The sequence below is a fragment of the Cynoglossus semilaevis genome, chromosome W (genome assembly GCF_000523025.1).
Source record: "Cynoglossus semilaevis isolate Cse_v1.0 chromosome W, Cse_v1.0, whole genome shotgun sequence".
Classification (NCBI taxonomy): domain Eukaryota; kingdom Metazoa; phylum Chordata; class Actinopteri; order Pleuronectiformes; family Cynoglossidae; genus Cynoglossus; species Cynoglossus semilaevis.
In genome coordinates this window covers 13,403,930-13,416,683 of record NC_024327.1, presented here as the reverse complement: position 1 = coordinate 13,416,683, position 12,754 = coordinate 13,403,930, and the positions used below count along the sequence as shown (strand labels likewise).

General features: G+C 40.6%; 2 protein-coding genes across 2 annotated transcripts in view; both read left to right on the top strand.

Annotated features, from left to right (window-relative positions):
• Positions 1-9,455, top strand: part of LOC103397238 (RNA-binding protein EWS-like) — an 11,929-nt gene extending 2,474 nt beyond the window's left edge. The window contains exons 3-16 of the mRNA XM_008335457.3: positions 676-727; positions 897-1,041; positions 1,257-1,440; positions 1,521-1,765; positions 1,868-2,024; positions 5,414-5,451; positions 5,953-5,979; positions 6,061-6,176; positions 6,244-6,370; positions 6,553-6,663; positions 8,172-8,298; positions 8,402-8,616; positions 8,681-8,813; positions 8,936-9,455. Coding sequence (XP_008333679.1) covers positions 676-727; positions 897-1,041; positions 1,257-1,440; positions 1,521-1,765; positions 1,868-2,024; positions 5,414-5,451; positions 5,953-5,979; positions 6,061-6,176; positions 6,244-6,370; positions 6,553-6,663; positions 8,172-8,298; positions 8,402-8,616; positions 8,681-8,813; positions 8,936-8,972 — 1,714 coding nt within the window. The 3' untranslated portion in view covers positions 8,973-9,455. The remainder of the gene's footprint in view (positions 1-675; positions 728-896; positions 1,042-1,256; positions 1,441-1,520; positions 1,766-1,867; positions 2,025-5,413; positions 5,452-5,952; positions 5,980-6,060; positions 6,177-6,243; positions 6,371-6,552; positions 6,664-8,171; positions 8,299-8,401; positions 8,617-8,680; positions 8,814-8,935) is intronic.
• Positions 9,456-9,751: 296 nt separating this feature from the next.
• The window catches only part of LOC103397239 (GAS2-like protein 1), a 49,312-nt gene continuing 46,309 nt past the window's right edge, over positions 9,752-12,754 (top strand). The window contains 1 exon segment of the mRNA XM_008335458.3: positions 9,752-12,446. Coding sequence (XP_008333680.3) covers positions 11,745-12,446 — 702 coding nt within the window. The 5' untranslated portion in view covers positions 9,752-11,744.

The window sequence follows — 12,754 nt, the reverse complement described above, 5'->3', positions numbered from 1 at the left end:
CTGCAGTTCACAGTGCCTGCCTGACAACGTGATGACAATGTCGCTTTATTGGACCATCCCGCGTGTTCCTCTGATCTAAATCCAATTGAGAACATTTGAGGATGTTTTAGGGGTTTTCTGTGATTTTTCTGAGTGGTGGTCTTAAACTTTTGATCAGCTGATGAACAGCCTATTTCAGTTAAATTGCTGGTTTCAATACATTACCTGCTCAAAACTTTTTGTCTCTTGTTCCCATATCTTTTTTTTTTTTTTTTTTTTTTTTTTTGCATTTTGAAGCTCTACTTGAAACCTTCTTAAGATCCAACAGTGCAAAATGTAAATTCTTGCAATTATTTTAACTGGTCTTAAGATTTTGATCAAGAGTGTATACTGAGAGTCGTGTGTGATTGACGTCTTTACTGTCTAATGGTAGCAACACTTGCCTATAACGTGGCTTTCATTGAACATCTGCATCAAACATTCAGCTACTTCCCCAATTCAGTTGGTATTTGTCAATTTAACAAGATAATTGCTTACAATTGTAATATTAGAAAGTATGTAGTCATGTAAATTTGAAAAGCATCTTTATTGTTTTCTAGTCAAATATGCATAGTTGTCTTCTGAGCGTCAGCATGTGTACATTTACATTTGCACATTTTTATCTGGCAGATGTTTATAACGTGTTATTGTTCACAGTTATGCGTCTTATGCTGCCCAGCCCTCACAAAGTTATGGACAGTCTGGACAGGTAGGATTCAATTAAACCAAGCAGTTGAGCAGCTTGTTTATGTAATTACATTTTGAACAAAATTGTGAAAGAAAAGGCAAAGTTCTTTATTGCCCACGAAGCTATTGAGGTTCACAAGGTACAGCCAAGATATGTCAATATTCATTTAATTTCTGTTTTTAACCCTTAGCAAGGCTATGGTCAGCAGAATTATGGATCTTACAGCCAACCTGCTGCTACCGCTGATGGCAGTTACACCCAGACAACCCCAGCTGGAGGAGCCTATCCTCAGCAGCAACAACAGTATGGTACTTCATATGGCCAACCAGCTTCAGGTAAACCAGAACAGTAGATTCTAATCTTGACAGCAATGACAAAACTTTCTCCATGTACAGTATTTAGCTTAAAATGATTACAAGTAGTGCAAAATGCATCTAAGGTTCATATGTTGTTGATACAGACTTTCTATTAGTCTTTGTTTTTAATATTTCGGATTTAGTCTAATTGATGTTGGACCACTTCTTAAACAAGTTTTGTATACTCTTTCCAGCTGGCTATCCTGCGGCGCAGTCTACCACTCCTAGCTACTCGCAGTCAACTACAGGTTATGGAACCAGTACTCCAGCTGCTGCTGCTCCAGCTGCTTCACAGTCTTATGGCTCACAGCCAGGATATACTCCTCAATCTACATACCCCGGTTATGGCCAGCAGGCTGCTCCTACCACACCACAGAGGTATGTATAGTCCATTTAAATAACACATTACAACTTTTTTTCTTAATTCCCTCAAACCCTCTTTCACATCTTTTCATTAGTTACAATGCTAATGGACAGTCAGCTGCCTACAGTCAAAGTAGCTATAGCCAGTCTGCAGGGTACGGGCAACAACAGACAGGGTATCAAGCCCAGCAGGCAAGCTATGGCCAACCACAGGGTCAGCTGCAGCAACAGGCTCCTCCTTCCTATCCCCCTCAGGCTGCTAGTGCTTATGGGCAGCCTTCAGCCAACCAGTATGGACAACAAGGTGGACCACCTAGTTACAATCAGAACAACCATTACAGTAAGAGTTACTTTCAGTTCTTAAGTTTCTTGTTGCTGCTATAATCCTTTTCATGCTGTTTTCTTCAACATACAACTCATTATTCTGATTACTACTTTTTAGGTAATTACAGACAGGATGGTCCAGGTGGAGGTTCTGGGTATTTTGGTGCCGAGTCTTCAAGGTACCCAGGGTCTGGGGACAGTAGAGGCCCTGGCAGAGATGGCTTTGAGCGCGGTGAAATGATGCGCGGTCATGGAGGAATGGGTCGTGGTATGGGGTAAGTGTTGTTCTTTTACTCCTAAACTCAAATGTCTAACTCAGCAGGTATATTGGCCAGCTGAGGCAGGGCTAAGAGATTCCTGTAGAAACAGTAGCTGTGGTCAGTTAACATGCTAATTATGTCTTCTTGCATTTTATAAGTGGAAACATTCTGATTTTGTATTTCCACTTATTAATCTTTATCTGAGTACTGTGAAAGGGTAGTTATGTCTCTGCATTACATAAATGTTGACCCTCTCTCAACCCTGCCTCTCATTTAGTCAAAGGTAAGAGAGGTTTGTTTCCTTCATAAATTTAAGTCCTTTTTCAGAGACCTGTGCATAAATAATCGGGTGAACTATTTGTGTAGCCAAATTAACTTGAGGCTAACAGATTGTTTGGGAAGTTGAGATTTAGCAGGAAATGTGAAATGAATTTAGGGGATCATACCACCTTTTCAAAACCCCTATTAGATAACTTTGATAGTTATCTAATAGGGGTTGTGAAAAGGTGGTATGATCCCCTAAATTCATTTCACATTTCCTGCTAAATCTCAAAGTAGTGAAAAAGGTGGTTTCACTACTGTTCATTAATCCACACTCTCAATTGCTTAGGGGAAAAAGAACAGCATTGGTGCTTGCAAGTTATGTATATTCTGGAAACTTAGTTGGACTCTAATGACTTAATAGGCCCAGACCATGAGCATGGCGTTATGATATATTATATAGTTGTGCTCAAGTGCAGCATTTTCTCTTGATGAGGGTTTCAATTTACATTGACAAATGCACACGTGTTTCAATTTGTGCTGTTTTTAAAGCATTAATTTGCACCTGTATATGGTTACTTAATTAAGATATTGAAGCAAATGTCTTAGTGGTGATATTGCATCTGGATATTAAATAGTTAACTGTATTTTGCACTTGATGTTAATTGTATATAGTATTATTTTCTTTTCCAATATTGGAGCCAAAAAAGTTTTTTCTTTACAAGTTCTTTTTGACTTAGTCTGAATATTCTTCAAAACACCAACCACAACTACCAGTGAGTAATTAGTTGTATTAACTATATAAATAGAATATACATTTGAGTATTTGTATTACTGCTTTCAAATTAAATTAATTGTTTTAAGCTTTTCATTTAGAAATGCACCAAAGGGTTTTGTTCTTAAAGGGACTGTTTAAGTTCATCACCTCGGCGCACATACAAACTAGTGAAAGTGCTTTCATGTATTTTAAAAGTTCAGACTGAACACAGTTCATTTTAAGTAGACCACTTGTTTTTCTGAAGTTCTTGAAAAATGGTATTGTCGTTGCAGTCTGCTATTTTACGGTTCTATTTTACGGACACATTCTTGCACACTGGATGTTTTTAAAGTGATAAACTTGGATCTGGAACAAAGGCAATGTTAAACCTTTTAACGAGTATTCATTGATGATCTTTGGTCATAAAACACCTGTGAAACGATAAATGCTAAATACAATGACAATGAGGTTTTAATGACCTGGCAGAGTGAAACATTTGAAAGGTCATTATTCAGGTGACCTAAAGTTGTTGTAGGTATGCCAACCCTCAATCCAGGGTTATGTTGAGGTTTGATGCAGTACATTACAGTACCATAAATGTGGTACTCGGTTAATTATACATTTTCTATCATACTGAATATCTTAATGTGAAACCTATTCATTGGGACATTTGGAACTGATTTGTTCATGAAACATTTTAGTTTACTGATTTTTCTGTGTGCAAAATACCAAGTAAGAATCACCATTGTTTAAGCTCTGATGGACAAAGGGGAGTTTTAAGGTAAATTAAAATGTGAAAATAGTGTTTTAGATTTGTCATCACTTATCAAGCTAAAGGGTACAGTGGACTGCTTTCTTTCTGCACACAAACGTCAGATGACTTTTGTCTAATTATTGATGTCGTAGGATTAATGTTAGACTTTGATATTTGAACATTAGTTTAAAATTATGATTAGCAACTAATGATTTTGAAAGGTTCATTTATGAGTTTTCTGTCCAGCAAGAACAGGCTGTTAACGAATATTCTGACAAATTTAGAGACAGGCAAAGTTGGAACTTCTACGTTAGGACAGCTTCTGTGTGGCACAGAATCGTGACATTGCAAAATCAAGTGTTGCTACAGCTGTGATCCTTCTGCTCATGAACTGCCTGGAGAAAACAGTGCTTGAATCAAAGATGCGCAACCAACTCTCCATTAATAACAGTGCATGCACATTGACGGCTTTAAATCAGAGCACCACATTTCCTGCTAGTCTTCTAGAGCAGATGCCCTGGGAATTCTTTGCAATTCATCAATATAACATTATATAACAATACTAAGCCCCAAACAGATAAACATTTAAACTAAGAAAAGGACCCTAACCCCAAACCATTAATCTGTGTCAAGTACAATTTTAAAATGCATGCAATTTGAAACCCCCTTTTTTTTTTTGTCAGAGTTAGAGTAACAGGTTGATGTGGGGTGTTTTTTGCCCTCTGGTTTAAACGGATAAACCTGTTTCAGACTGCTTTTTTATTTATTTATTTATTTTGCTACAAATAGCATGCACTTAATAGATAAAAAATAACATCTTGCCTCTAAACATTAGCTCCGCACAGGTATTTTTTCCATGGGGTGGGTGGGGGCGTTTTGTGTCGTGTCCTTTTGAAATGTTTAAAATTGTCTGTGGTTTGGAATTCAAATGTTTGATCAACTTTGAGTACTTTTTAACATGCTTTGTCACATTTATACCGTACAGGTTACAGTGAGAGCCATTTAAAAGCATCTATTCCCTAAAAAGTATCTGTTCTCAGTACAGAGTTGCCAGCTTAAGCAGCAGGAGGGTCTGCCCTAATTCAAGAACTGAGGATGGTGGTTTTTATGAGCATGATGTTTGTTTTGAGTCTTCGTATTTGATTTTATGTGTATTGGCAAAAACTAACGTTTTGGTGTTTATTTGTAACTTTGTATAATTTTGTTTTTCCTTTCCTGGTGAATGTAATTACAAAGTACACTTTCACATACTTTTTTTATTATACATGTCTTAATGGTAACTTTTGTTATGAATGTAGTGAGGTTTACATTTATTTGGGTACATCTGCTGTTGTTTTCAGTACATCTGAAATACTTGTGTACAATTGTCGGGGTATTATCACATGCAGCAAAAATGTTAGACATGAAAGTAATGCACAGATGTAAAGTAAACTGACACTTAAATTGTATTCAGCCAGCTAAGAAATAAGACAAATAATATACCTTACTCCTCAGACAGCCCTCAGAGTGTTAAGGTTGCTGTTCAACTAGCTAGAATGTTTTGATTGCTCCCTTAACCAAGCCACTTTGCTCGAGCCATAGAAGTGGCCGTAAAAGGGAAACACCTTCTTATCTCCATTTATTTTCTCATAGCGGCGCTGGAGACAGAGGTGGCTTCAATAAGCCTGGTGGTAAGTTAATGAGATTACACTGGCTAGACCTTTAAAACTTTAAAACTTTTTTACAAGTATTTCTGTCTCACATTGTGGTATCTTAATAGTTAAGACACTATCTGAAAACATTGGGGTTTTTTTCGCCCAATGCCTATAATCTTTTCTCTGGGTTACTTGGTTTAATTCAGTCACTGCTTTTGGTTTTGAAAGTTTTTAAAAGGTAAATGGCAAATTTCACTCAAACCTGTTAACCGTTTAACCTTCAGCACTGATTTTTTTTTTTAGAACATTTTATACTGGGCTTAAGCTTTTCATATGATTCCTTTTTATGTTTTTTTTTTTTTTTTTTTTTTTTTTTTAAAGTCAAAGGTTCTAAGGTTTTGCCATTTTCAACTTCCCAATATGTGTGACTGCATCAAAAAGGGAATGTCTGCATTAAATAGTATTTAGTGTTGTTTCCTTGTACAATTGTTCACTGACTTTGTTCTTGTTCTTTCCTCATTGACCAATGGACGACAGACCCGATGAGCAGCGAACGTAATATGGGTAGGTAAACTTGAACTACATGTCCAAAGGCTTGTGCACATGAAACATGCAGCACTAAGCATTTTTTATACATCTGTGTAGGACGCCCTGAAGAGCAGGATGACTCTGAGAACAACACAGTCTACATCACTGGTTTGACTGACAAGGTCACTGAGGAGGAAATGGCTGAATTCTTTAAACACGTGGGCCCAATTAGGGTAAGACAATGAAAATCCCATCCATTGTGAGAAATTATGTAGAAACAAACCAATAACTATGTTTTAGATGAACCGCAGACTTGGAAAGCTGGCTATTAAAATCATCAGAGGCGATGCAGGGACGCCCAAAGGAGATGCCACTCTGTCCTACGAGGAACCTATTTGTGCAAAAGCAGCCGTCGAGCACTTTGATGGTATGTTTAAATCATTGTACATCAGACTAAACTAGTTATAAATGTGGCGACGTTGTGATTACTGATGTCATATTAATGGGAGACTGGTTCAGTCTTCCATTGTTGTAGTTTGCATATTTTTCCTGAAAGGAAGTATATCAGCCATTATATTTAATGGATGATAATTATACTTTTAATCATAGGGAAGGAGTTCCAGGGCCGCAGGCTGAAAGTCTCCATGGCACGTCGAAAGCCCCCAATGGGGGGAATGAGAGGCAGCATGCCAATAAGAGATGCCATGATGGGTCGTGGAGGTACGTGTCATGACTATTAGTACACTGCTCAAAAAAATAAAGTGAACACTTAAACAACACAATGTAACTCCAAGTCAACCACACTTCTGTGAAATCGTACTGTCCACTTAGGAAGCAACACTGATTGACCATCAATTACACATGCTGTTGTGCAAATGGAATAGACAACAGGTGGAAATTATAGGCAATTAGCAAGAGACCCCCAATAAAGGAGTGGTTCTGCAGGTGGTGACCACAGGCCATTTCTCAAGTCCGATGCTTTCTGGCTGATGTTTTGGTCACTTTTGAATGCTGGCGGTGCTTTCACTCTCGTGGTAGCATGAGATGGAGTCTACAACCCACACAAGTGGCTCAGGTAGTGCAGCTCATCCAGGATGGCACATCAATGCGAGCTGTGGCAATAAGGTTTGCTGTCTCTGTCAGCATAGTGTCCAGAGCATGGAGGCGCCACCAGGAGACAGGCCAGTACATCAGGAGATGTGGAGGAGGCCGTGGGAGGGCAACAACCCAGCAGCAGGACCACTACCTCCTTTGTGCAAGGAGGAACAGGAGGAGCACTGCCAGAGCCCTGCATAATGAGCTCCAGCAGGCCACAAATGTGCATGTGTCTGCTCAAACAGTCAGAAACAGACTCCATGAGGGTGGTATGAGGGCCCGACGTCCACAGGTGGGGGTTGTGCTTACAGCCCCACACCGTGCAGGACATTTGCCAGAGAACACCAAGATTGGCAAATTCGCCCCTGGTGCCCTGTGCTTTTCACAGATGAAAGCAGGTTCACACTGAGCGCATGTGACAGAGTCTGGAGACGCCATGGAGAACGTTCTGCTGCCTGCAACATCCTCCAGCATGACTGGTTTGGCAGTGGGTCAGTAATGGTGTGGGGTGGCATTTATCTGGAGGGTTGCACAGTCCTCCATGTGCTTGCCAGAGGTAGCCTGACTGCCATTAGGTACCGAGATGAGATCCTCAGACCCCTTGTGAGACCATATGCTGGTGCGGTTGGCCCTGGGTTCCTCCTAATGCAAGACAATGCTAGACCTCATGTGGCTGGAGTGTGTCAGCAGTTCCTGCAACACGAAGGCATTGATGTTATGGACTGGCCTGCCCGTTCCCCAGACCTGAATCCAATTGAGCACATCTGGGACATCATGTCTCGCTCCTGAGCCTCATTTTGACTTGTTTAAAGAACATATCAAAAACACATCAAAATTGGATCAGCCTGTAGTGTGTTTTTCCACTGTAATTTTGAGTATAACTCCAAATCCAGACCTCCATGGGTTGATACATTTGATTTTCATTGATAATTTTTGTGATTTTGCTGTCAGCACATTCAACTATGGAAAAAACTATGGAAATAAAAAGTATTTATTAAAAATATTTCATTCATTCAGCTCTACAACGTGTTACTTTATTGTTCCCTTTATTTTTTTTGAGCAGGATATTTAAAACCTGCTTATAGTTTTGTGTGTTTTTATTGATAAATTAATGAGTCTTCTCATCATATTAGGAATGATGGGCCGTGGAGGTGACCGTGGTGGATTTGTCCCAAGAGGTGGGCCCCGTGGTATTGGCAGAAGTGGACCCACAGGAGGCAACATGCAGCAAAGAGCTGGAGACTGGGAATGTCCTAATCTGTATGTATCAGTGGGAAAAATCTTTTCTATCAGGGAGAAATTTGTAAAATTGTATATGAAAGTTTTTGGGGTTTTTTGTGCTTTTCCTTTTTTATCCTCCTAGGGGTTGTGGTAACCAGAACTTTGCCTGGAGAATGGAGTGTAACCAGTGCAAAGCCCCCAAACCAGAAGGTCTGGTCGGCGGTCCTCCATTCCCCCCTGGTGGTGAACGTGGTAGAGGTGGAATGGGAATGCGTGGAGGCAGGGGAATGGATCGTGGTGGACCAGCTGGAGTTGGAGGGCCAGGCGGCCCCGGGGGTTTCCGTGGAGGTTGGGGAGGTGACCGTGGTGGATTGCGAGGACGTGGAGGAATGGATAGAGGAGGGTTTTGGAGGTTGTGGAGGTGACCGTGGTGGATTGCGAGGACGTGGAGGAATGGATAGAGGAGGGTTTCGTGGTGCTGGACGTGGCGGGCCCCCCATGGACCGCATAGGTGGGAGAGGAATGGGGCCACCAGGAGGAAAAATGGAAATTAGGTAAAATTCCAATTTCCAGTATGTTTTTTTTTTTTTTTTTTTTTTTTTAAATAGAGGGGAAATGTATGTGACCTGCAGATATAGAGCTATCTGATTAACTTGGACTTGTACTTGCTTTAAAGGGACCATCGCCAGGAGCGCCGAGACCGACCTTACTAAAGAAGGGTGACTTTCCCACTTGTGAAATTTGATTTTAAGACATTCTATTTATGATTCCATATTTTGATGATTATTGCTCTGCTGTTAAACATCCTGTGCAGTTTCAACTTGTATTTCCATTTATTTTTAGCTTTAGTTTACTCCTTTTTAAAAAAATGTACTGCAGACTAGGTTTAACGCTATATTGTAAAATGCAATTATTTTTCATTTACAAAATTGCCTCCCCTGTACCATTGTAGTATATCACACATTTCAGAAATAAAATTTAGACTGTTTGATATCAGTTAACTTTTTTAATTATAAAAAAAAATCAAGAAATACTCAAGGATGAGTTAATAGAATGATCAGGTATGTGATCCCATTGTTTAGTTTGTTTTTAACATGATGCATACTATATTTAGGGACAAAGTGGGATTTGTTTTAATAAATGAATTGCGGTTTTTAATCTGGTCTCATTGAAAATAAACACTGAAGTGCAGCAAACTTCCATCGGCATTTTTTATAGAAGGTTCACTGAAAGTTTTCTGCCACTAGGTGGTGTAGTTTTCCTTTCCTTAAAATTACACTGTATCCTTAAAACCCCGCTGATGACGAGAGTCTGGCAGTGATGTCAACATGTCCTTGTTCTGATGTGGGTATAGAGGGTTTCTTTATAAACAGCACAGTGGTCCAAAACATTAACTGACCTATAAATGAACTTCTAAATTAATCTGTGGGAATCTTAAATTGCTTACTAAAAATGGCTCTAACCTTGGTGCACAATAATGTGGCCATTAACTTAAGATGTACATTTTTCTGTAGTAACTTAACATTTCGTCTTTGTCTGTCTATATATACAGACCCTTTCCAAAAAATTAGAATATCATGGAAAGTTTTATTTATTTTCCCTGCCCATACTGCCAGAAGCACCAAAACCTGGTTTGATGCCCATGCCACCAAAGTGCTTGACTGGCCAGCCAACTCGTTGGACCTAAACCATTGAGAATCTATGGCGTATTAAGAGGTAAATGAGGGGCACCAGACCCAAAAACAAAGAGCTGACAACAAGCATCAAGGAAATCTGGGCTTCCATTACTCTGAGGCAATGCCACAGGCTGATTGCATCAATGCCACGGTGCATTGAGGCAGTGATTAAGGCAAAGGGATTCCCAACCAAGTATTGAAGATTGACATATTGTTTTGAAAATATATTTTGATTGAGTTGATGTGATCCTAATTTGTCTTTTTTTTCTTCTGCAAAAACAGAAATAAATGGTGATTTCTCCAGTAATTTTTTTGAATTCCTGTTTTTGTGGGTTTCATGAGCTGGAACCCCAGATTGTGTAAAAATAAACAAATACTTGAAATCATTTAAATTGTGGGCCCTGAATCTATAATCTATAAAAGTTTAACATTTTTAACGGAATTATGGAAATACTTTTGCAGGATGTAATTTTTTGGGAAGGGTCTGTATATCCAAACCATTGCCTTAGAGGCTATCATAAATCAATTGCAGATGTCTTGGCCCATGTTCTTATGAACATCTCTCACTCTCTATGGACAAAAAATATGATTCATCCAGAAAAATATTATCCAACCACCACCTTCTTTCTTATCCTCTCCTACGGTTCTTCCCCTCTCTACATAAAGGCATACGCTCCTCTAATTTTTCAAATGAAAACGAGACCTCCCTCTTGGCTGCGGGGACTGCTTTATTTAAACAATCGCGCATTAGCAGAGCACATGACATGGACCCTTTTTAAAACAAGAGAAACTTAAGAATGGTGATGACTTTTAAAGATACAGTCACAAAGTTTTTAACATATACAATGCAAATACATTTCTACCTACAGTTTTCACAACAAACACCAGTTTAAAAGGAAAATATATATTGTTTTTGTGTTTACGTATTGTGTCAAATCACAGCATTTCTACACCTTAAGAAATAAAATCCATCACTGTACCTACTTATCTCACTTTTAAAATATCACTAATCCAGAATTATAAAGGCTTTGTAAAACAAAATGAAATAATAATAATAATAATGAACAGAACATATGATGATTTATTTTTTTAGATCACAAATGCTTGACGCTAGATAGATAGATAGATAGATAGGACACGTTTTTAATCAAATCGTAGGCATTTCGCTTAGAGTTGGTGTACATAGGGTTAACTTTTCCTCCTCCCCCTCTTCTTTATTCTGATAATGGGATGTGCCACCGAGTCATCTGCTGTTAAGCTGCAGCAGGTCATCAGATTCAGTGGAACAGGCGGAGCAACAGTGGCTGAGCTTATTTGCAGGGAAGATGAGCTGTGGCTTCAGAGCTGCTGCTGCCGCTGCTGAATTCATCCCCGAGCAGCAGCTCTGACCGGCCTCCTCTAATGGTGACACGTGGATTTCCGTGGGTGAGAGGACCCACCGGTCTCCGTCTGGACGGACTCTTCGACGCCTGTGTGTGTGTGTCGTAGTCGGGATCTGTCGGCAAGTCCTCGTTCTCTCTGCTGGACCCGGCAATGCTCACTGTGAAGGAACAGGCTATTCTGCAGACATCCGGAACACGCATCCATGCTCCAGGGTCAGTCCGTATCCTGACATGTCTGTGACAACGCCAAGCCTTACTTCCAGGATCTGCGATAAGAAATCACGCACGCAGAGCCGCATGGGTGCGTCAACACCGTTACTTCATTGTGTTTTGCGGGCGAGGCTGTGGGGCGGCGCAGCGCAATGAATGAATGAATCCCTACCGGGATTTTAGCAAGTAGACGTTATTGATACATAAACCCGACAATATGGCTGATCAGAGCAACATCCAATCCGCCGCCTCCAAGAGCATTCGGCCCTTCAAATCCAGCGAGGAATACCTGTACGCCATGAAGGAGGACCTGGCCGAATGGCTCAACACCCTTTACGACCTGGCTATCACTGCGGACACATTCATGGACGCGCTGGAAACGGGCTGTGCCCTCTGTCGGCACGCCAACAACGTCAACCGCGCCGCTTACGACTTCCAGTTGGAACACCCGGGGGCTGCGCTCTCCATGAAGGTTCCGTCCAAAGATGTTGTCTTTCAGTCGCGCAATGTCATACAGGGATCTTTCCTGGCCCGGGATAATGTGTCCAATTTCATCAGCTGGTGCAGACAAGAGCTGTGGATCAAGGACGTGCTCATGTTTGAAACCAACGACCTGGTGGAGAAGTGCAACGAGAAGAATTTTGTTCTGTGTCTCCTTGAGGTGGCACGACGTGGGTCCAAATTTGGCATGTTGGCCCCCATGTTGATCCAACTGGAGGAAGAGATAGAAGAGGAGATCCGTGACCAGGAGAGCCTGCACAGCCAGGCCGGAGAGCCAAGTGAGAAGAGTTCCAACATCAGGTGTTGTGGTAGAAAGGAGAGCAGTCAGAGCGTGGAGGACGAGGAGGAACCAGAGCCAGGACCTTTTGTCTGGCAGCAGGAGAGAGTTTTATGTAAAATGCGGAATTTGGATGAGTTGGTGAGTAAAGACACACTAACTCAGATTAACTCCTTAAATCAACCCAGTCTGTGACTTAAGTTTTTATATAACTTTGAAAACAGAAGAAATAACAAACCACTTCAGCAGTAATACACGGAGTTGTGTCGCAAATGAAGCCCACCCTCTGGAATCACCATGCAGGTGTGATGAAGATCACTGGCTCCGTGGTGCGTCTCTGCCATGTGGGTGTGTATTTGTACCTACCTAGCTAAACTTTGTTTTCACTGTGATCCCACTCTCCTGTCAGGGCCAGTGTGTGTGTGACCAATACATTCTTCGTTTTCTCC